The following is a 24,560-nucleotide window of genomic DNA, read 5'->3' as shown; positions in this document are numbered from 1 at the left end:
CCAGCTCAAGAGCACTGGGGACTGGGCTTTATCTTTGCTTATCAAAGGTCCAGAAGAAAGCTCAGTGGCCATGTGCACAAACTCATTCAGTTAGGCATTCCCTCTTCACTGTGGGATGAGCATTAACTAGTCTCTGGGAGTTATGTACGGCAAGAACTTCACCCTTCAACAGTAGGGGCTCAGATTATGGATTCCCTGTCTTAGTGCGTCTTAGTTAGGGCGATGAAACACTGTGACTAAAAGCAACACAGTGAGGAAAGGGTTGATGTTGCTTACATTTCCACATCACTATTCATTATTGAAGGAAGTCAGGACAGGAAACTCGAGCATGACAGGAACCTCCAGACAGGAGCTGGCGCAGAAGCCATGGAAGAGTGCTGCTTACTGGCTTGCTCCTCATGGCTTGCTTAGCCTGCTTTTTTCTAGAACCCAGGACCACCAGCCCAGGGATGGCACCACCCTCAATGGGCTGGGCCCTCCCCCATCAATCACTATTTAAGAAAACGCCCAACAGACTTGCCTATAGTCTGCTCTTATGGAGGCATTTTGTGAACTGGGGTTTCCTCCTCTTAGATGACCCTAGTTTGAGGCAGGCTGACATAAAAACTAGCCAGCACAATTTTCAAAGCACTCTCTAATGATAAACCTAGTGCTACCCCCTGCATAATTATCACAGGTTGACCTCAGTTCTGTCTGGAGCCAATGAAGCAGGTCTCTCCTGCTGTCCGGTCATCCCACAGGCTGGGCCAAACTTGGCTCTTTCAGCATGGCTCCCCAAAACTTGCTTGTTTAGACTCTCCTTGTGGCTGTTCTGGACACTCAGAATTCAAGTCTAGGGGTGACTACCATTCCTCATTTCTCCTATATCCTGCCAGCAACAGCCACTGACATGTCAATTATATTTAATGTGACGACAACATGCCTGCACGGGTATCAGCCTAGCATCCCTAACCACCCTTGCTGATCAGCCGAGCATCCAGGGGCCAGCATCACTTAACATGCATCACAGCCTCCCTCCCCTATGGAGCTCTTTCCCACTTGCACTTCACGACACCCACACCTCCAGGCCTTGAATGGGCAGCTGGTTTCTCGGGCCTCATTCCCCTCCCTTGGTCTTCTCTTCTTCCTTTCAGTCACCCCAGGCTGACTGCTTCTCCTAACTGAAACATCTTGCACCCCCAGGCCAGGACACAAGTCTCTCCAGCCCCTCTTCCTTATTCAGTCCTTGGCTCCAAAGCAGTTCTTGGTGAGGACCTCCCCCGCCCCCTTCATTCCTGCACCCCATCTTCTGCATAGTATCTACCAGTACTGTTGTGTAAATCTGTTTTCTGTCTTTCTTAGAGTGTAAGTCTCACAGGGGCAATGACTGTGTCTTTCTTGTCAGTGTTACATATATAGTGCCTAAGAACATGTTCAGCCCACAAGCAGTGCAAAATACGATGAATGAGACTTGATGGTGTGTGTGTGTGTGTGTGTGTGTGTGTGTGTGTGTGTGTGTGTGTGCCATGCACACTCGAGGCAGCTGACATTGACTGGCAACTCGACAGGTTGATAATCACCTAGGAGACAAGCCTCTTGGCATATCTGTGAAGAAGTTTCTAGATTAGATGAACTGAAGTGGGAAGACCCACCCAAAATGTGGAAAGCACCATTCCATGGGCTCGGGCCCTCGACTGAGTAGGAGAAAGTGAGCTGAGCAGCAGCCCTCGTCTTTCGGATTTCTGACAGGGATGAAATGTGTCCAACGCCTCTTGCCCTGCCTTCCTGACTCCCACCATGATGGATTTCATTCTCAACTGTGAGCAAGAATAAACTCCCCCTTCCCCCTTAAGTTGCCGCTGTCAGATACTTTCTCAGAGCCAAGAGACAAGTAACTAATTCTTTTTCATGACGGAAAATGCTTGGTCTAAGGCACTTCCTTTCAGCTCCAGTATTGCCCAGAGCTACCCTTAACCTGGCATCTGTCTGAGGACTTAACCACGGGCAAGACAGTCTGCCCTTGCCTCTCACTCACAGGGCTTCTCCTTGCTGTCCTGAACATGGAAATAAAATGCCCGTACAACCTACTATTTTCTCTATTTTATAATCATCACAGGGTCTGCTATTGGCCTCAGTGGTAGATTTTGTCATGTTCAACTTTGCTGACTTAGTTGTGGCAGTTTCTTGTTTCTATGTAGACAACAGCACCATGCAAAGATGGTTTCCTCTCATCCTTTAAGCCCCCACCCCTTTTTCTGTTTACTTGACTGGCTACCCCAGAATACTGTTGAAAGGGTCATAGCATTGCTGTGCTTCTTCTACCTGACTTGAGTCTTACGCTAAGGTTCTCACTACTAAATAACTTGCCATAGTTATTTCTTCACAGATAACGTGGGCAGGTTAAGAAGGTTCCTGTCTGCTCCTGGAACTTGAGGCATATTGCCATGGGTGGATGCTCAATTATCTTTCATGCTTTTAAACACGACTGGGAAAAATAACAGATGAAGAAAAATCATGTTACTCATTTTTCTCATGTTCTTAGGCTGATATTTGGTTATGTACATTTTATTTTTAGCACACCACTACACTGGATTTCCTAAGATTTCACTTTAGGTTTTTAATATCCATGTTGACAAAATGAGTGATTAGATTAAGATCAATAGCCTTGGAAAACAGGGTGTGTAACTCCCTTCTTTAGTTCTGCAATGGTTTGTTACTTTTGGTAAAACCTATTACTAAAATTGTATAGAGGAGATATCATTTTTATAAGCTATACAAACTACAGATTTACCATTTTGGTTATTTTGACTACACACTTCAATGCCAGTAAAAGTATGTTCACAATACTGTGCAATTACCAGCACTTCTGAATTTCGAGAACTTTCTCATGATCTCAAACCAAATCTCCATACCCACTAAACAGCAACTTGCCACGCCTATACTCCCTGCCGTCGCTTCTGGCAACCCTGATCACATGTTCTGTCTCTGTCTCGGAGACATCAGGACCCTGGGTTTGTCTTCCTGTGCCTGGCTTATTCCACTGGGCATAACGTCCATGTGGAGTAGGCATCAGGCTCTCCTTTTGCAGGCAGGAGACAGGACACCATGCTTATACCCTGGATTCACCTTGCTGTTGTCTGTCAACTGATACTTAGGGTTGCTTCCACCTTTTTGCTACTGTGAATGCTGCTGCTATAATTATAGACATACACATCCTGCCAGACTCATCATTTATATTTGGGGTGGGATATGTATGGCTAGCAGTGGAGCTGTTAGGTCATAGTAACTCGACACAGTGTTTTCCTTAGTGGCCACAGTACTTACATTTCTTTTAGTGGCCCACAAGGGTTCTAATTACCCTTATTTTCTTGAACACTTTTTTTTTTCTCTAACTTTTGGTGTGTGTGGGGGTGTAGTACCCATCATAACGGGTGTGGAGTTCTGATTCACATTTCCCCGGCGGTTAGTTTTGTTGACCACTTTGTCATGAACTTATTACACATTTGGATTTTTTTTCACATTCATTGTCCCATTTCTTAACACTGATCTTACTTACTATTCTTTTTTGAATCACAGGAGGCTTTATGCATACTCTTTCTGAAAGTCTGTCGTTCTGACATAGTCTCATTTATCTGCTTTTACCTCTGCTGCCTCCCTTCTGGACTCTTTTCTGTCCACTCTCCAGTCCGTGAGGTGGTGGTGAGGATTCATCTTGCAGAGCCCCAGCCCTAGTGGCACAAGCTTGTCCTTCTCTTGGACCATGGAGAAGGGCAGAGATCTGGCCATCGACTGACTACATGCACATCTTCACACCATTCTGAAGATGGCCTTCCTCGACTGGGCATACTCCAGTTGCTGTAAACCTTTAAAGGCTCTGTAGATTTCCTACACAGTTGGCTCGGATAGCCTCTGTTCATTTTCTCATGTTTCTGTGACAGATAAGCGTATGAAGCATAGGTCTGATGTTCTGATAGCGTCCCCCCCATCCTCCTGCAGCAGTTTAGAGGATAGTGGGAGACACTCCTTGATTCCTTTTCACTCTTTTTTTTTTTTCCCTTTTCACTCTTTGTAATGCCCAATTTGTTTATATTTTCTGTTCCCCGATTCAGTTTTGGCATCTCATTTTCAAATTTGTCAACACGAATTTGCTCATCACACTGCCTTTACTGTCAAACATCCCTACTGTGTGTGTAATGGTCTCTAGGTTAATCTGCAGTACTGTTCACTGACTGCTTTGCCTTCCTTTTCCAGTATTGAGCATTTTTGCCATTTAGAAGATCGGGCTTCACTGCTGCTCAGCTTCATGGTCTTCTCTGCTTTGTTCTGTTAATGTCTGGCAATGCCACTACTGTTTTCTCCTCCTTTTGTGCTTCAAGATTATCTTACTGTCACTCATCTTCAAGCACTGATGTTTGAGAAAAAAAAAAAAAAAACGGACTGAAGATTAAAACAACAGAGCTTATCCAACTACTGTTCTTCCATGCTTGAAAGCTGGGAGGTGGGGGGTGGGGAGGGTGTATTGTCTTTTGCTCTGGGGTGGAACAGCTCAGCTTTGGTCCTGTTTGCCGAACACTGCAGTGCACAGTTGGAAGTCTACCCATTAGCAGTCTTGCAATCAAAAGAAACTTTTACTACAGTACAAATGACCACTCCTTATGCTGAACTGGAAATCAGGTGGTTGGGCTGGTTTCTAGAGTTCTTTGTAATCCACCTATGACTTCCATAGGGGACCTCAGGAGTCAGTGAATTATAGTAACCAAGGCTGCAATCAGAGAGGACTCTAGGCAGGGTGGGGCAAACAGCATTCATCTACTTTCTCACAGTTCTGCATTGATATCTGAGGTCAAGGTGTTTCTCTTGAGGTCTCTTCCTTGGCTGGTTGATGCTCTGGCTCCCTGCATCCTCCCATGGTCTTTTCCCTTTTCTTAAAAGAGAAACCATCCAACTGGATTAACACCCTACCTTTATGAGCACTTAACCTTTTATCCTCTTTCAAGGTCTTATCTCCAAATACATTCTAAGTTCCCTGCAGGCTTTATTTATCTCGACCACTTGGACCTTATCACTTGAGGTTCTCGGGTGTTTAACATTAACTGCCTAGCAGGCAACTGCATTGAAAAAGGAGCCAAAGCCTAAGGTATTCCAAACTCACAAGAAAACTACCTTTCAGCTCTAACCCAGAGAACATCAGTTAACCAAGCGAGCAAAGATAGGCTAAGTAAGTGATCAGCAACATCCCATTAGGAGGTCAACCTCTGAAGTTCCTTTTAGATGTGGGAGCCATGGGGAAGCTGTTACACACTGGGGGCCTTGCTCAGGAGGAGGGTGCTGCTGGGCTTTGTGAACCTCTAATCTCTACAGCAAGGTTTAGAGAGTTGTATGTCACATCACAACCATGCTGAGCACAACCATGCTGATGGCGACGGTGACTTCCTACATGAGCACATACATTTCTTCTGATGTATATAAAATGCTGTTCTGCTGACGTCATTTTTGCTCAGGGCTGAAGACACAGATGCCTTTTGGGTTCTGAGGTGGCATTTTGTGCTGAGGGAGGCTGAAGGAACTGGCTTGAGTTGAGTAAGGGCAGCCTGGCTGGCCAGGAAAATTCAAGGACAATCACCTGGACGATTGGGAGAGCTTAGGGACTTTTCCTGAGTCCATCTTTTCCATATATTTCCCAAACCAAAGCTAAGATACCACGTCAGCAGTCAACTTACAGAATCCTATCAACTATATGTTGGCACACACATCGGCTTTTGATGTAAAATCACAAAATTCTACTGCTTAGCTTTTAATCATGTATAATTTGGTAGTTACTTTCCCTCAGTGTGATTGGTGGACTGCTGGGCCTAGATTCCTGGGCAAGGATAAATTAAGCACATGGGAAGAGAAGGTCAGAGAGAAGTGGAACCAAGGGGCAGACAGGCCTCTCATTCTTCTGGTTTCTTTTCTGGACCCTCAGCCTTCTGTAACTAGTTCTTATCTATGCAGCTGGGATATGGGACAAGGTGAGCTTGATCAACCCTCATGTGTCCATTTAATTATGAATCCCCAGGGAACATGGCATCTAGATTAGCCTTGTTTCACAGAAAGCCACAGTTAATGTGCTTAGCTGGTCAGCCAGTGGGGGACACAATGAACATCCAGGCCAGCATGGGAAGGCCCCCAAGCTATCAGGGACCTTTTTCCTGAAAGCTCTGACATGGGGCAACTGTCAAGTCAAATGCTCTTTGTAAGCTTTGCGGAAATTATGTCAGGGCTAAACTTTCTTTTTCTGGTAGCTCTGTGAAGAATACTACACTATCTCCCCACAATAGCATAAATGTTTTCCCCACAATAGCATAAATGTATGTCTTATCTCTTGAATGCAGTCCAGACAATTAAGAGGAGGCGGAGACTGGGACCAGTCTCATGAGAAAGGCCAAACCCATATTATTTGATACCATCGAAGGGAGGGGATGGCGTGACCAAGAATGACCACAGCACCAAGTCACATATCTTGACAGCTCCTGGTGCAGAGCTGTGCTTGCCTCTTTCTCACCAGTCAGGGTCCTTAGACCTTTGAGGATCTTTGAGATATGAAATGGGAACTATAGTTCGTGGGAGTGCCAAGGAGACTCCAACAATTAGACAGCAGTTTTAAATCACACCCACATTACTGACATTAGGACAGGTAGTGCCTGGTTCCTGCTACCAGGAACTTGATGTTTGTTCTCTTGATGTTGATTTTCATGTATATTCAAGTGCCCACAAGGGTGTTCTTGCTCAAAAATCCCCATTGCTCCTTCTGGTTGAATGATTCATGGAGAATGTTGGCCCAAGTACAGTGCTGTTTCAGGGAAAATGGGCTCTAGGGAGTGAAGAGGGAACATAGATTCCTTGTAAGGCAGCCTGGCATCTGACACCCTCTGTGGAGAGCATGAGTAAGGCGAGGATTAAATGCCTCCTGTTGAATTCCACAGGGTGACATTCTGCACTCCTTCAGGTCCTCTGTCAGCAGCACACAATGGCTGGGAAGGCAGGATGCTCAATGCTAACAGTTCACCCGACTCAAGGCTGGAAGAAATTCGCAGAACACTCCCTCACTTTCTTTGAGGCACTTCTCTGCAGTTTCACACAAAACTCATCAATTATAAGAATAAATATAAAGCTATCAACCAAACAAATACAGCACACTCAATCCTGAAATTTTCGTTTTGGATGGCAACTAACAAATTTTAAAACTTTGTTTCTTTTCAAGACAGGGTTTCTCTGTGTAGCCCAGGCTGTCCTGGAACTAGATCTGTCTACCTCTGCCTCCCGAGTGCTGGGATTAAAGGTGTGCCCCACCCTGCCTTGCCTTTTAACACTTTTAAATAAACATTTTATCCAAACTACTCTCAAGCCTCTCCTTGGCCCAAACTCCTACTGCCTATTCCAGTTGAAATAAACTTGATTAATAAATACTGAATATTGTCTTTCATAACTTATCACAAAATAATTTTCCTTTCAAATTAATGCTTTAAAAGTTCCTGTTAATCTTAGATTTTTTTTTCTATTTACTCATTTATTTTAGAGCTGGGGACTGAGCCTTCACACATGGCAGGCACGTGCACTACCATCAAGCTCTATCTCCACTCCCTTTCAGTATATGTTGAGACTACAGTATCTCCTCTCTTTCTCTTCTTCTCCCTCTCCCTCCTCAGAATGACCCTAGGGCCTTGTACAAGGTGGACAGGCATTCAATCACTGAGCCTAATCCACCAGCCTGAGAATAAAATGTTCTCTAGAGAAATGTTTATAATAATACAAGTTTTGGGGAGTAAGAGCCTTCAAGGGACACATGTCACTTTGTTATGGCGCTGGGGTGACAGATCCATGCACGAAGGGACATTGTCACTCAGAAATCCTGGGAAGGCCAACCACAGCACACACTGTCACACACTCCTGCGTTGTCTCCTTGGGCCACTGCACGAGGTGAAGAGGAAAAGATCACGCCAGGGCAGAGCCTGGAGGGGCCAGCAAGCACAGGATTCAGTTGTGCTTGGTGCACAGAGGTGGAGGCCACACCTCCGTTGGGTTATAATTCAATTCAGAAAGAGAAAAATGAGCTAGCTAGTGTTTGAAAGATACACGGCTCAGGCTGCAAGACCTGGTGTGTTTGAGGGGTACCCACAAGCCATGGGGACTCATCTTACTCAGGCAAGCCTGAAGCCCACACAATACCCGGATGCTGCCAAGGGCAGAGGAGCTAGTGTAATCAATGACAGGTCAGCAACAGGACGTCAATTAGGGGGAGGAAAGAAGCAGAAATGAGGGTCCCCGAGCCAGCCCTGGCATGCAGAGAATGTTGCGGGGCCTTGGGTAGATGCAAGCAGGTAGGCAGTCATCTCCTAAAATCCCAGCCAGAGACAACCGACAAACAACCGGAAGAGCTTAGCCTGGCTCAGACAGTGACTGCACAGGACGTAGGAGCAACAGGAAGGACCGTCAGTCACCCAGCCTGGAAATAACAGGAGTGTACGGGCTCAGTCTGGGGCCCTGAGCAGCAACAATTCCCGCACTCGGGAGCCGTTAGCTGTTGGTTCAGACTACTGATACCAAGTCATGCACGGACATGTTTTTAAAGCCCAGCTCTGGTCTGCAGGGTTGTTAATTTGATGCAGTTTTCCAAGAAACCAAACGAGAACCCGGCTTTGGAACATGTGATGTCTGAAGGTTCTATTCTTGGCATTCAAAAGAGTAAACAGTGGCTTGGCTTTGGGACTGGAGCTAAAGGGTATTTTTTTTTTTTTTTTAGTAGTTTCTAAGCAAAAGACAAATTGCTCTGTAGCGGACAGTAAAAAGTACTTTTGATTGCCTTATTTGAAAATGTACAGTGACAATCATCAATCATTTAAAAGATATTAATAAAATCTATGTGTTTCTCTGTGAATGTAATTCTGGAAAACAAGGTTATCTATTTATCTATTCAAGGAGATTGTCAAGACGGGAGTGAGAGAAGCCAGAACTTTGGGGTTTAAAGATGAGGGCAGAATAAGAAACCCAGGAGGAGGGGAAGCAGGGAGGAGAAGGAGAGGAAGAAGGAGAGAGACGGTACACACACTGGGAAACAGTTCAAGGACCTCAGCCTCAGGAGAGAAAGGGAGGGACAGGGAAAGAGAAGAGGAAAGAGGGCAGGCAGAAAGAGGAGAGGATGGGGGGGGGATGGAGGAGAGGAGCAGGTGGAGGAGGGGAGCAGGAAGAGAGGAGGGGGAAGAGAGGAGCACGTAGAGAGAGGATGGGGGGAGGAGGGGAGGGAGGAGGAGGGGGTGAGAAGAAGGGTAAGAATGAGGAAGATGGGGTGGGGAGGAGAGGAAGAGATAGTTAGGCTTTGGCCACAAGAGAGAAAGGGAGAAATACACACACACACACACACACACACACACACACACACACACACACACACACACGAGACAGCTCTGAAGGAACCAGGTAAGGACCTGCAAGTGGGGTAATTGTTTTAAAGCTGATTCCTCTCAAAACTCCTATGTTCAAGCCCCAACCTCCAGCCCCTTAGAATATAGATGTATTTGGAGACAGGACCCAGGGAAGACACTAAATTAAAATTAGGTCTCAGGTGGGGATGAACGAGTCTCACCAGTGTCTTGAAGGAGGAAGTGTGGACTCAAAAAAACGAAGTCCTGGGGGGAAGAGATGTCACCTATATATTCAGGGGAAAGCCATAGGGAATCTACCTGATCCTACTTTGGCCTAATCCTTCCAGGTTCCACGATGGTGAGAAAATGACCGGTTAGTTGCCTGGTCTGCAGGACATGGTCCTACCAAACCAATACATCTGTCAACGTCTCAGGGATGAAGATTTAAATGTACTCTCAAAGCTGAGTCTGGAGTTCATCCTGTTTGGGATGAGTCCATTGCAGGGTGGTGAGCCCAGCATAAAAGGACGGAAGGAGGAGAAGGATGGGAGAGGGAGGGGGAGGGGAAAGGAAAAGGGAGAAGAAGGACACCCCTGGGAACGCCCACCCCTGGCTGCATGGCCCTTCTCCTCTTAAGAGTTCTGCAATCCTCCAAAGTGGAATAACTGGTGAGGCCTGCCTGTCACCATCATACATGTGGACAGCCTACAGTCAGGTGTCTAGTCTAGAATCTTTTCCTCTCTGGGCATCTCAGGTAGCACCTGCTCCAGGTGCTTAACCCAAGCCAGCCAGTGTAGCCTGGTCACTCCATGCTTACAACTTGAGGCTCTGAGTGAGCTGGTCCTACATGCGCTGAGAGGACAAGGCCCAGTGCAGTCTCCTCTCCGTATGAACTGTCCTGCATCTGGCAGTAAGGGGCATGTGTGTCTATGATGGTTAGAGAAGATGCCTGAAGGCTGAGCTACTAATTTCAGGCCCAGACCACATGGGCATCATCTACTTCTCTTCTTACTACCAGGACCACAAAGTGGTATTCTCCGTAAGCTCCTAATGGCCATGGGATCAGCAGGACCCTCCCCTGTGCCTCCTTCTTGTGTTCCATCATCTGGGTTCTTACCTAAGACCCATTTCTCTGACAGGTACTGGATTCTTGCTTCCTTCTTGCCACAGTAGGGACCAATGATGAGGCTGGCCAGCTGAGGGGCTGGGCTGACTTGGCCACCACACAGGAGTACCAGTTCACACAGCTTGGCTCTTGGGGGGCTGCTGGCTGGTACAATGAACATCTTCGGCTGGTTGGCAAAGAGGGTTCCTTGGTATCGCCGGGTAGATAACTGGCGTTCCAGTCTGCAGACCTGTGGGCAGACAGAAGGAAGTCAGCGGGGGCAGAAACTCACTCAGCATGGAGACCCGGTTAACAGTGAAGCTCACTTCTCTTTTCAAAAACAAACTCAAGGTAAGGTTGCTGTATCTGTCCATTTCTGTCAATATCACAATGTATCCGAGACAAACACCATCAAGGAGGAAGGCTTTCTTCTGGCTCATGATTTGTTTCTGTGCTAAGTGTGGTGGTTGGGAGACCTAGTGTAGAATGGAGCACAATCAGGGGAAAAAGCACACCCCAGCGAGCAGCTTCCTCCAGCTAGTCCCCACTTCCTAAAAGCCCATGCAGTCATGAACTCACGCACAGATTCATTCTGTGGTGAAGCTAACATCTTCCCAATCTAAATCACTTCTCAAACAGCATGGCCAGCTGGAGATGAAGACTTCCAACACACCAGCCTTTGGGGTCCCACTTTAGATCTGAATCACAAAAGCCATCCATTCTTGGGCAAATTTTACATTCCCAAGACTCAAGAAGACGATGATGTGAAAGAACGTTTTTTTTTTTTTTTTTTTTTTCTTCAAGGTGGACAAGGTAAAACTCTAGGAACACAAACGTACAGGAAAAAATGGGTTGGCTTCTGAATTATCACAACACTAAAAACGAAGTATTAAAGAGTAACCAAGTACGTCTTTGAGTACTGTTGAAGTAACTTGGACGACTGTGTTGGTGAGGGCAACACCTACTGCTGGTATCGCCTTTGCCGTCATTCAACTCTGGGGGCTCCGGGGCTCCTTGGCAAGTGACTAAGAGACTCTGTGACTGCTTCAGATTGACCACCAGGTGAGATGGCAAAGGGGTAGGAAGAGAATTCCCAGGAACATTCCCCAGAGAGAGCAGGCGTGTATGTGGGGGAAGGGATCCTGGAAGATGTTTCAAAGAGTCATTATAAAAACAGTTTAGACAACATTTGAGGAAAAGTGTCAGGCTGGAGAGATGGCTCAGCCATTAAAGGCTAGGCTCACAACCAAAAATATCAGAGAAAAAGTGTCACAGGCAGTGGAAGGCATTTGAGAAACAGACACGTGAACTTGTACTCTCTTGTAGTTCGATACAGTTGTTGTGGCCATCTCCTTCTCCTTATCCCAGTTCCTCTGCAGCTGGCATGCTCCTAGCCAAGGTGATCTAAGACTAGGTGAGATCGGGATGTTTCCCTCACTATTATGACCCACAGTGCCCTTTGGACTAAATGGCCATGTCTATGTGCGACACATGCAGTTATTGAGCCCCTGGGACATGATGAAAATGGATGAACGGGAAGATGGCAAGTCTAGGATCCCGAAGAACCTAAGTCCTGGACCAACCAAACTGGGACACATCCTTCTTTTCTCCTTATACTAGAAAACCAATTCTAAGTGTGTAAGCTACCTATTTTTTCTTTTTAACTTTTCCTTTTCAGAAATTAAAGTGTGTCAATGATCTTAATTAACTATTAAAGATTTGCTGGGTATTTATTAACCCACTCTAAAATGCTAACACAATGTACACATAAACACTTAGAATATTTTAAAGCAAGAACAACAAATCATCATCATCATCATCATCATCATCATCATCATCATCAACATCATCTAGGTTCCGTGGCACACACATGTAATCCCAACACTTTTAAGGCTTTGGCTACACAGTGAACTTGAGCCTGCTTCTGCTATGTGTGACTTGTCTCAAACAACAAACAAACAAACAAAAAATGGGATCAAGTTCACTCTCTTACAATATTATAAGCAGCAGGCAGCCTGTTTTTATTTCAGAAGAGGGAAATAAGCCTTTGGCATCCCAGAATATGGAGTTAGTTGCTGATTTCTTTAGTTAGGTTAGTCTTTCCTCATCAAGCATGTACGTTTGCCAGACTCATTTGGAGCACTGGTGAACAGTGAGAAAGAGAGTTCCTGACCAGATTATATACTCAAGTCAGCAGATTAAAATTTGTCTTTTTGTTTATATACTCGGCCTGAAATCAGAGGAGGCACAGTGTTTAAAAAAAAATCTGATTACTGCCAGCAGATGGTGGCACATGCCTTTCATCCCAGCACTTGGGAGGCGGAGGCAGGCAGATCTCTGTGAGTTCCAGGCCAGCCTGGTCTACAAGTAAGTTCCAGGACAACCAGGGCTGTTACACAGAGAAACCCTGTCTCAAAAAACAAAACCAGAAATATCTGATTATTATTGAGAACAGTTGAGCCTACCCAGGCACTGACTTTCTGCTGGGAAGAGGGTCTTAGTCACTCTTCTCATTACTTTGACAAGAAGTAATTTAAAGAAGGAAGGTTAGTTTTGTGGCTCAAAGTTCAAGGGGATCATTCCATCATGATGAGAAGACATGACAGCCGATGGGAAAGGCTTGACAGGGGGTGTGGGAGGCCCGATGACATTCTACGTGTATGTACTTAAGGACAGGGAAGTGAAGGAGCAGACAGCAAGTGAATACTTCTTACTCTGAGCTCTTCAATCCACACTGCTGGTGGAGGTTAGCTACAGTATGGTGCCAGCTGAGGCCAAAACTGGACATCAGCTTTGCTTTAGAGAATGCTGTCTCTGGGACTGTGTGTTTGTCCTAATCAGAGAGGCTACTGATTCACCAAGGGTTAGCTCAGACCCTTCAAATCTGTTTACCTAGAAGTCAGTCACGGCAGACCGTACTGCTGAAGTGGAACAGAATCTCTCAAGGTCTAGCTCCAAGGAATCCTAGCTATTTATCCATGACCAAGAAATAAAACATGGCAGGGGTTGATGGTTCACTCACTGCAGCCAGGGTACAGGATTGCAATTAGCAAGAGAGCGTACTTGCTGAGTCTCTCTGGCTCACTGATGGGATACACAGGCCCCTGGTGGGCCACACATGGGAGAGGAGGTACAGAGCTGCTGCGACCAAATCCTGGGGGCAGCAGACAGTATAAGGGGTCGCAGCTCCAGGAGGACGCCTGAGACCATGTGCTAGCCACAGGACAGTCAGGCTTTGAATCAAAGGGTTGGGCCCCACAGTGCTGGCCTTTCCCAACTCTGTTTCTCACCACTACCAAGAAGACAAATCCACATCCAGGTCAAGTGAATACTGCCACATCTGAGTCCCCAGATGAGGTTTCCGTAGCCTAACAATAACATGCAGATGCTGGGGGGTTAGCCTGACGACTCTTTGGAGAAGCATGGGAAACACAAGCAGGCGACACCTTCAGTGCATCTTCGATTTCGGTATCCGGGGCACTTGCCACCTCCTTAACTGGTGAGGAGCTGGTGCTGTCAGCTCTGAGTACACTGGGTTGGGCCTCTAGAACATTCGCATGGCTGTGCAATCATAGGACAGGTGATTGGTGCCCCTTTTCTTGGGTCAGGACTTCTGAACCCATAATGGGGTCCACTTCATTAGTAACCTGCTTTTCTCCTGTAGCCGGGGCCTGGGGTTTCTAATGTGGGTCTGCTTTCCCTCTGAAATGTTCTCTGCCCATCAAGCCATTTCCTCAAGCATGCTACCAATAAGCTTGGACTTTTCAGATCCCTGCTTAGGATGGCTGGTGCCACACTCACAGAACTGGACATGGAAAATGTCAGTTTCTTGCATGTTAATTTAAAGGGTATGAATTGTACCTTTCCAGCCTTACATTTTATATCCATTTTTTTTCCCTTCAAGGACAGTGTGCCTCTTCCTCTGGGCTTATCTAATGGGCTCTACCCTCATATCCTTCCCACCTGACTTGTCTTAGAGGCAGGCAGTGCCACCGGTCATGCATGGTCATGAACACCAGCACCTTGTGTCCCAGGGATACCAGCTGGTACATGTGACCGAGGCTGGAGAGAGATGACGTGGACTCAGGTGGAAAGGCAGGAGGCACAGAGGACATGGGATCACTCAGCCTGCTCACAGGAGGCAGGTACTGTAGTTTTTAACTTAATAAGAAAAGTAATTTTAGGGGCTGAAGAGATAGCTCAGTGGTTAAGAGCACTGACTGCTATTCCAGAGGACCTGGGTTCAATTCCTAGCACCCACATGGCAGCTCATAACTGTCTGTAACTCCAGTTTCAGGGGACATGATATCCTCACACAGACATACAGGGAGGCAAAACACCAATGCACGTAAAATAAAAATAAATTATTAAAAAAAGAAAAGTAATTTTAGTTCAAGTAACTGAAGACAGGGTGCACAGATGGCTCAGTCAGTGAAGTGCTTACTATGTGAGCACAAAGATCCGAGTTCAAGCCCCAGAACCCACATGAAACAGCCAGATGTGGTGGTAATGTGCTTGCAATCCGAATGTTGAGGAGATGGAGACAGGCTGATCTCTGGAGCTAACTGGGCAGCAACCTACCTTACTTGGTGAGTTCCAGATCAGGGAGAGACTGTGCCTCAAATAAATCCAGTTATGGGTTGGAGAGGTGGCTCAGCAGTTAAGTGCATTGGCTGCTTGGGTAAGAGCACTGGCTGCTCTTCCAGAGCACCTGGGTTCGATTCCCAGCACCCACATGGTGGCTCACAACTATCTGAAACTTCAGTTCCAGGGGTTCTGACACCTTTTTCTGTCTTCCTCAGGCACACACATATAGTATACCGACACACATGCAGGCAAAACATGCATACACACAAAGTGAAAAAAAAATTAATGTGGCCAGGCATGGACGCACACATCTTTAATCCCAGAACTGAGGGGGCAAAGGCAGGGGGATCTCTATGAGTTCTAGGTCATCCAGGGCTACACATTGAGTTCCAGGATAGCTAAGACTACAGAGTAAGGTCCTGTCTCAAAAACTGGAGCAAACAAACAAACAAAACAAAACAAAAAAAGCCAAAAAACCAAAAACCCCAAACAGACGAAAATATGAAGGTGGAAAATATCACAGTGGAGAGTGTCAGAGGACACCTGGAATTGTGCTCTGATCTCCACACATAGGCACATGCACACGATTCTCTCTCTGAATGTTCCTCCCACTGGTGGAAGTGCTCCCTTCTCACTGTGCTCCAAGGGCTCAGCTGTCTGGGTGTTCTGAGAGGAACTGCAGAGACAGGAGAACCTCACTGCACAGTGTGCACAGATTCCAGAGGCACTATAAGGGGGGGCGGTCAGGAAATCCAGGGGAGTTAGAGAGAACCCTGAGTATGGGGCTGTTCGAGATACAGCTGTTCAGGAGTCACCTCTGGCTGATGAAGCCACTTTGGGATACAGAGTATCTAGTGTAGGGTGTGGTCCTTAGAGGACATTTGACCATAGCTTTCACTGTACAGGGGGGAAACTGAGGCCCAGGGACAAAGGACACAGAGCTGCTTTGGATGTTGCAGAGAACCTGACAACACTGGCCAATCCTGCTCCCACCGACTCTTCACACTGCTCAGGATGCTGTCACTGAACTAATTGGGGCTCTCCTGGCCTGCTCCTCATTCTCATGTTGGGTCACTGGTGAGTCCAATCATTTACCACCCCCTTCATTCAATAGAATAACAGGCTACACTTTGAGAGCACAAAAATGGGAAGACAGCCGGTCTACTTTGTTTCTCAGAGTACAGACACTTCACTCAAAGAGACTGAGGAGACTAGAACCAGCTAGGGGGACCTGACCTGGTGGTGGCGGCGGGAAGGAAGGAAGAGAAAGCACACGGCAGAGCACTTCAGGTGACAGGTGTCTAGAGCTTGGCACGTTCCAACACAAAGTCCAGGATCACCAGAGCGTGATCGCGCAGGAGGGCACTTGGTGGTGGGGTGGTAGGGAGTACTAAGAAAAGACAACCTTCTTAGAGTGTTTAGGAAGTGACCATGCGATGAGGCTGAATAAGTAGGCAGCAGACCAACGTGACCCCACAGTGGGAGGAGGGTAGTTAACAGGGCCACCCAAAAACTCATTACACAGTGAGTCCCAGGCCAGCTTGGGCTACAGGGTGAGACTCTGAAAACAAACAAACAAACAAAATCAATCAATCAATCAATCAATCCATTCATCATCAAACTCCCCCTTGTGAGCAGCAGGTTGTTATATTATCGCCTCTGTAAGTTAGGAGGATTGCCCTATAGAAGAACACACAGGGCAGGATGGACAGACCAAAGGAAAACACCGTCATGATTTTAGTAAGAAATGAAGATGTGAAGATGCTGAGTTTGTGAAGGATGAGAACTCAAGACAGAACGAGAAAGCAACTCTACTTAGAACCTAGCCATGCGATTTGCTTGATATGTGTAAATGGCGGGGGGGTTAACATGAACAATGGTACAAGAGCCATGTGTGGCCCCTGCGGGAAGACTCGGCCATTGAGGTTTGAAGGGTTCCAGTACCTGTCTTTCTCCCCAGAGTTCAACATCAACAGGAAGGAATTACAGGTGTTGAGCAGCTGGCGACCAAAACTGCATTTTCTTATCCACGCAGCTGCCTGCAGACATGGCCTGAGACCGCAGTCATGTGACTTTAAGCGGCCAGCCACTCAAGAACGCCTGCTGAAAGAGTGAGCTCATCTCTAGTTCCTCTTTCTTCTCCTCTTTTCCCTGCCCACTACACCTGTGTGGTCTCCAACCCCCAGCACGGCACGCCATTTCTCACATGCACCCAAGACACTGCTTTCGGACACGCTGAAGACAGTGGGGGCAACAAACAGACGTTCCACAGCCTCCCTACAGATCTGCCTTCCTACCGTGACTGGGGTGGACTGCTCCCAGGGAGAGCTGACAGTCCCCACTGAGCATGAGTACGGCCTGCTTGCCCACCCGAGGACCGCCCTGTCAGTTCCCTCGCCCTAATTAGCTCACAGCTACAATTAAAAACACGCGTTTCTCCATTTACCCGCCACTTGCCTGCTCTGCTCCCCTGGCCAGGTCCTTCCTCTCTGTGTCTCTCTGGTCTCCCTAAAGCCTTTGCTTCCACCACATCCTGCGCCTGGAATGCTGGTGTGACATTTCTCCAGAGCGAAAGCTGAAGCTCCTCAGTGGGCAGCAGGGCCCTCACCGCTACCGACGTGCACTGCCCAGGAGCTCTCAGGCAGCCACACCCATCCCTGGCTCCTGACTGGTCTGCCTCATGCTCCTGCACTAGACCGTCTCGAAACTGTCTTCCCACTCAGGTGACTGTGCAGCTTACGGAGCTGTCTCACTGTCTGCAAGGCCTGCTTTCTAAGCACACTGAGGGTGTCCCTCGGCTCCCCTCGCTCTCCCGCTCCCCTGGGCCTCCTCTGCTTCTCCTGTCAAACTTTCCAGCACCTTCCAGTGTAACAGATCATTTACTTTTTGTGTTATTTCTCTTTTCTCCTGCTGGAACCAAAGGCAAGAAATGGCCGTTCTGTTCAGGGGTAGACCCCAGCACGCCTGGCAACACCTGGTGTGCTGTGGGCACTCAGCTACATTTGCACGGTTAATGGATTTCTTGGGTAACTGTGGGGGTATGGTATGCAGGAGACCCAGGGTTCTGAGGAATCTAATTTCAAGAAAGCTCCAACTTTAGCTTGGGAAGCAAAATATACTACTTTAGGGGCAAAATCAGGGCAGGAACGAGGAGAGAGCCATCTTAAGGCTCAAGATTATGGCAGATGAGGCGATGCCTAGAAGGGTGGGCTGTAGTGATGGATGAGTGCAGATGAATGAGGACTCACTCAGGAAATGGGGCAGGGGGAGGCAATCTCGGAACATTAACAGCAAAGCAGCACCAGCCGTGAGGGGAGGAGGAAAGGGAGTGCTCTTGAGCCAAGAGAGTTGGAAGAGGTAGCCGGCCATGAACAGGTTGCTGGGGCAGAGCAGTCCTGGCATGGGTGAGGACTCGGCTCAGCTTTATATGTCGGGTTAAGTCACTTTTCTCAGTGTTCTGACAAAACACCGGACAGAAGCGACTTAAGAATGGAAGCGTTTATTCTGGTTTGCTGCTCACGGAGGGAAGGGCATGGCTGCCGGGGCACGAGAAGGCTGGTCACACTGCATGCAGTCATGAAGCAGAGAGGTGATAGCTGGTGCTCAGACTGCGTCCTTTTCATTCAGCCCCGGGCCCCAGCCCATGGGATGGAGCTGGTCCACAGTCAGGGTGGGCTTTCTCACCTCGATTAACTTAATCTAGACATTCCCTTATAGACATGCTCAGAGGCAGGTTTCCATGGTGATTCTAAACGAAGCTACCCATTGCAGATGTGCCGAGTGGGATGCTGCAGTCGTCTGTCATCATCCAGTCTACAGGATGCAGCTCCGCAGACATCCAAGCCCATGGGTTTATAGAGCTACAAGTTGGTGAGCATGTCTAGGGGCAGAGAGGACGGAGAACTGCCATGTGTGCCCTGTCCTCCTGTCCTGTGTTTTGCCTCGGGCATTTCCTCTTTAGGCTCTGCACTTTTGTCCCTCAGTAATATCTTTTGTGATAAGGTGACAGGTGTAATTCAGTGCTTCTCTGATTTCTCAGCTGTTCAAGCAGGTTATCAAATCCGGGGGGGGGGGGGGGGGTTAGGAATCCCTGAGTCACAGTTACTCAGTCAGAAGTCACTGGGGGACCCAGCCTGTGTGACTGGTTTGAGTCTCAGGATACCTAGTCGGTGTCCACAGCAAAGGGGTGCCTGGAATGGAGACCCCACACGGTCAATGCTGATGTGCTGTGTGCAAGGACAGCAGAAGGCAGAAGTCTGTGAGTTTAGAAGAATGCTCAGGGGCAGCTCACAGCAGGGCATTGGGCCTGTGGCTCACCTGTGCATACGCAACAACAGCCACCAGAAGACTTCATTTCTAACTTGCCACTTAAAGCTCCCAAGTTTTAAGTCTTTAATTGGAAACATCATGCCTAGGCATTTCTGAAAGAACTACAAAGGTTAAAAAAAAAAATTCGGGTCTTATAGTCTTAGTTGGGATAAATGGGTCAATGCCCTGGGCCAATACCCCCACCCCACCCCCGCCCCCTCACAAGCTCATTCACAAAATCACACCTGTGTGTGGCAGGTTCTGTCCCGGCCTGGGAGGCCCATGGGCAACAGCAAAGCAGGGTGATGACAAATGTGAAACCTGCCCTTCTGTTGGAAGTGTGCTTCGATGATGCTGGGATTTCTCACCAGTGAAGGGTCTTCCCAACAGGGAACCATGTGCCAGGCCTGCTGCCAGGAGCCATATGGCTGGTTTGACTGGTCTGACGGGGCTAGAGAAACCAGTGGACAATCAGAGCTGACCGACACTAGAAAGGTAGGACAGAGAAGGAGGAGGCAGAGGTCTGCCAAGAGCACACTGAAAAGGTTGAGAAAGACCATACCTTAAAAATAAAGGCTCCTGATTGTCACCAAGAGTGCTCTGGCTCTGCATCACCTTGGCTACAGTGTCCTGAGCTTTTTGTGCAAATCCTTGTGAACGCTTCTGTTTTCTCACTGGACTCTGAGCTATAAAATGCTTACTTAACTACTGCCATAAATTACTCAGCATGTAAACACACCATACAAGTTTAAAAGTAGAGTGGTATCGAAAAGCATTTTTAAAAGCTTGCCACACTTGGAACAAAATGCTCTACTCCAAGGGATTACTGTAATCTGCTGGTAAGTACTCCAAGGCCTAGAGACATGAAGGGCATGGGGCCACAGAGCGAGAACAGCTCAGCCTTTCCCGCACAGGGGTCAGGACACTCTGCTGAGCAGTGCTCCTTCACCCTAGAGGCTGCACCCAGCATGTGACACAGAGGAGGGCCACCAGACTAAAATACTGGTACTTCCCAGTCCTACTCTGTGTGTGTGTATGAGAGTTTAAGTAATTCCCTTGGAGCCTGATCTGTGAAGCTAGCTCACATACTGTCGCTCATTTAGTCATACGCCACAAACTTTTGGCTTCTGTTGGACACATCTAAAGATGCCTAAAGTGTGTGTCTCCAATATATACCATATTCTATTTGGATCTGTCTTGCTTCTTGTTTGATCTTCCTTCCTGTGGCCACGCTGAAGCCCCCTTTGTCAAATCCTCTAAGAACGCCCATTGTCATCTCTTTAGCAGCTCTCCTGTCCCCAGAAGCTGAGAGACAAGAGGGCAGGCCTGGGCTCCAGGAAGAGCACAGGCTTCAATCTCAGCTGTTACTGTGTGGCCTTCAGTAAGCCGTTACCTCTCTTGACTCCCAACTTCTGCTCATGCTCTCACAGCATCTGCTCAGCAGAAATGCTAGAAGGAAAATTGAAAATGTAGACACTCAAGAAATGCCAGTGGTCATGTTATCACAGCCTCCCACTCTTTCACATTCATGCAGTATTTGCACTCTGCATACTTGTTAAATCATTCTAGGAACATTCCACAAAATACCCAACTGTTATAAACTTATTGAGGCAGAGACCATCATTGTAACATTTTACAGTTAATGAGACTGAAGTCTAAGGCATCTTAACCAAGGTGACATGCTGGTAATGTGGTAGGAAATATTCAAATTAGATCTATCCTACTGTCTAGGTAGAGCCCGTGCCCTTGGCTACACAACATAGTGACTTAAAGTCATGGTTGCTAAACCAGTTGCTGTTAGCAGCCTCTTGTCTGAAAGCAAGATGCTCTTTCTAGCCATCAGGTCTCTGACAGTGTCTGAATATATCTGAGTCCGTTATTCTATATCCGTAACTAAAATCTTGCAACGGGTCTAAATTCATTATACTTTCCTGTCAAACTTTAAGCTTGAACTTGTTAGTTTGGGACTTAAACACAGAGATATTTCATATGGTGTCGTGGCTCTTCCACACTCCAGGCTGTGAAAGCTCAAGCTATACAACTGCTTAGATCTTAACTTGGTTTATGCCAAGATGCGGGTGATGACCTCCCAGAGTCGTGGTGGAGGCCATCTTTAATCCTGCTAGCCTTGCCATCAAATGTTTGCTTAGCTCAGTTGAATCCCTTGACACCGTATGATAAATCATGGATCAACTGGATTCAGTGCTCTGAATGAGGAAAGACAGACAGATACATTGGTTGATTTCAAGACTTCTCTCAAGGAAGACTATGGTACCTCTGATGAGCCAAAAGTGTATGTGTGCGCATATAAGTAACATTCAGATATTCATCCACAAAGAATTCCCACACAATGTCCCAGGTGCTAAGCCAATAACAATGTAGGCTCCAGACGCTAGGCAATGCAGCCTTCCCTGCTGCTTAGGCAATGTTCTGAAATCTGAGCTCCAAGGATGGATGGGAGGGGCGTTTGCCTCTAACGCAGTAGCAACTCGGCCTTGAACATCTGTATCTGGTTAAGAGGACTGGACTCAGGAACATTTAACAGGCTGATGACTGGGAGATGAGAGCATGTCAAAGAGGGAGACGTGCAGGCCAGCGACAATGGTGCAAATGATTTAGAGAACCCTTATGTTATGTCCTTGGCAGCGACCGTCGTCTCAGGCAAAGCATGTGTGGTTGAGTTCTAAGAGTATGGTTTATATAATCTCCCTTGGTTTATAACTCTAAATAAAATCGAGATAAATTGTAAAGAACATGCTAAGAAAATATATGGGGTGAGGACAGAGGAGGGAGTGTTGGGAGGCAAAAAGCCCTGGATGTCTGCATCAGTATGAGGCTACTTGGTAGGATGTGGGTGGCATTACTTCAATAATGAAACTCCCAGTAAATACAGAGCCTATGTACTGAGGAAGGAGACAAAAGGGCTGTCACTCGCCCAAAGCCTTGACTGAAACCCTCAGTTTATGAAAAATGGCACAAGAAAGTGATGAAGGAAGTCACCGTTGGCCCAGCGTTTCCAAGAGTCATGTACAAATGATGACGGAAACGTTTTCCTGACTTTTGCTGAATGCTACTCAGACAACCAATGTCAGAGTTTGGTGTGTGCCAAACTTGGATTTTCTAAAGCATCCTTTGAGTTTTAAAGGCTGCATAAGTGATGGGAACATAGCTGTCTGGGGAATCCACAAATAGCTTCCCCAAAGCCATAAATCTGCAGTTCACGCCTCGCAGTGTTCAGCAACTACAAGAAGTATGTCAGAATCTGAACTCATTAGGTACTTTTCTCTCTCTTTTTTAAAAAAAGTCTCACACTATAGCCTGATGTGGACCTTGCCCAAATCCTCCTGCCTCAGTCTCCTAAGTGTTGCGATTCCAAATATGTGCCAGCTCCCATTCCATCACACCCGCCCCCAACCTGCCAGGTTCTCCCCTTCAGAGGTCTGAGGATAGTTTCTCCATACATTTCAGTACTAACAATGTGAGCTACTGTGTGGTGTGTGGCTCTGAATAATTTTGTTTTTAATTCCCATTTTTAGAAATCTCAATACTTATGGAAATCATTCCTTGGGTTTACAGAATCTATATTTTGAGCCTTTAAAAGCCATCTGGTAGGGTCATCAAGATGGCTCAGTGGGTATAGGCATTTGCTGCCAAGCCTAATGACCTTAATTTGATCCCCTGGACCCACACAGTGGAAAGAGAGAACCTACTTCTCCAAGATGTCCTTTGACTTCTAGAAGTACATTGTGGCACACACGGGCTTCACACATACAAAATAAATGAATGTAACCATTTTTTAAAAATTGTCTGGTAGCCCAGAGCATATCCATAGAGTATTAGGAAGTCAGGAGTTCTGGGTGTTGGGGAGATGCCTCAGTTAATAAAGTGCTTGTCCATAAGCATGAGGATTTAGTTTTCACCCCCCAGAATCTCCATGAAAATGCTGAGTATGGTGGCATTCACTTGTAATCCCAGTGCTGGGAAGAGGACATAGGAAGACACTTGAGGCTCACTGATTGGTCAGCCTAGTCAACTGACCAGTTTAAGGTCTCAGTGAGAGACCTTGTCTCAAAGAAACAAGGGAGATGGCCTCAGAGGAATGACACTGACCTCTGTGTTCACGTTCATGAATATATTCGCCTTACACCCTACCCTCACATGTGTGCAGCTGGGCATTACACACAAAGTTAGGAGTTCTGAGCAAAAATGTAGACAAGGCTGTACTCCAACACTTCTATAGGGTTCTTTAGAGTAGTTCTCATTCTAAGTGGCTGTTAGAACTGCCTCAGAAGCTGCAGGTCCACACTACTCCAGTAAAGTCAGAATACTGGGTGGGCGAGGGCAGACATCATTTCCCAACCGAGTTGATTAGGATGTTCAGGCAGAGACAGTTTGCTGACCAAGGTTTTCAAACACCCGACTTCTGTAGTTACCAGGGGGTTTCAAAGGTACCTGCGTCCTGGCTCTTCTGCTTTAACTAAAGGAGCCATGATTACAGCAGCAGACCTTACCAAATCTCTCATGTGATTCTACAGTCCTAGAAGGCCCAGATTAGAACTGAAGGGGCTTCAGAAGAGCCAGGCTAGCTGGCTGTGGACAGGTCTATTTACAGTTCAACAGACTGTGAGCTCAAAGACCACACTTGAGCACCTTACTACAAAGGCCTGGCTGCACTGGGCCACCCACCAGGGAAGAGTAGTGGTCCTTTCTTAGTGACGAGGAAAAATCTGTGAACAGGGACCTAACATCAGTCTCAGGCCTCACATGAGCCACCCCAGTAAGTGATATGGTTCTGCACCCCTCCCTGCTTGTGCTTTCTGGGTTGTCTTTAGGCTCTTACCTGACTACAGACATCTCCATTACCTAGGCAGCCCTGCTGCCATGAGCAGGTGAGGCCTGGCCACTGGGAAAGACTGCTCAGTCCTCACAGGCTTACACACGTGCTGAGCTGCTCTCAAGCCCGGCGTGATGGTCTGTGTCTGTTTATCCTTCCTGGCTTGCCAGCCAGTTCTGTTGATGTTGGAGTCCTGCTTCAGGATCTGGCTAACACACTTTGTTGGGGGTGAGTACTCTGTCCCTTCCAAGAACCATGACTACTGTTTGCTTCCTTGGGACCAGAGAAGACCTGACTCTAAGTCGTTAGTCTGGTCTCCCCATCTCTATCGTTGTTCTGAAGTGAC

General features: G+C 47.1%; 1 protein-coding gene across 1 annotated transcript in view; it reads right to left on the bottom strand.

Annotated features, from left to right (window-relative positions):
* Mcph1 (microcephalin 1) overlaps nucleotides 1–24,560 on the bottom strand; it is a 207,893-nt gene that overhangs the window by 4,767 nt on the left and 178,566 nt on the right. Inside the window, 1 exon segment of the mRNA XM_028882066.2 lies at nucleotides 10,498–10,735. Within this exon segment, the coding sequence (XP_028737899.1) occupies nucleotides 10,498–10,735 (238 nt within the window).

The sequence above is a fragment of the Peromyscus leucopus genome, chromosome 17, assembly GCF_004664715.2.
Source record: "Peromyscus leucopus breed LL Stock chromosome 17, UCI_PerLeu_2.1, whole genome shotgun sequence".
In the NCBI taxonomy this organism is placed as follows: Eukaryota; Metazoa; Chordata; class Mammalia; order Rodentia; family Cricetidae; genus Peromyscus; species Peromyscus leucopus.
Note: the sequence above shows the minus strand (reverse complement) of the source record. Positions and strands in the feature narration are given on the sequence as shown.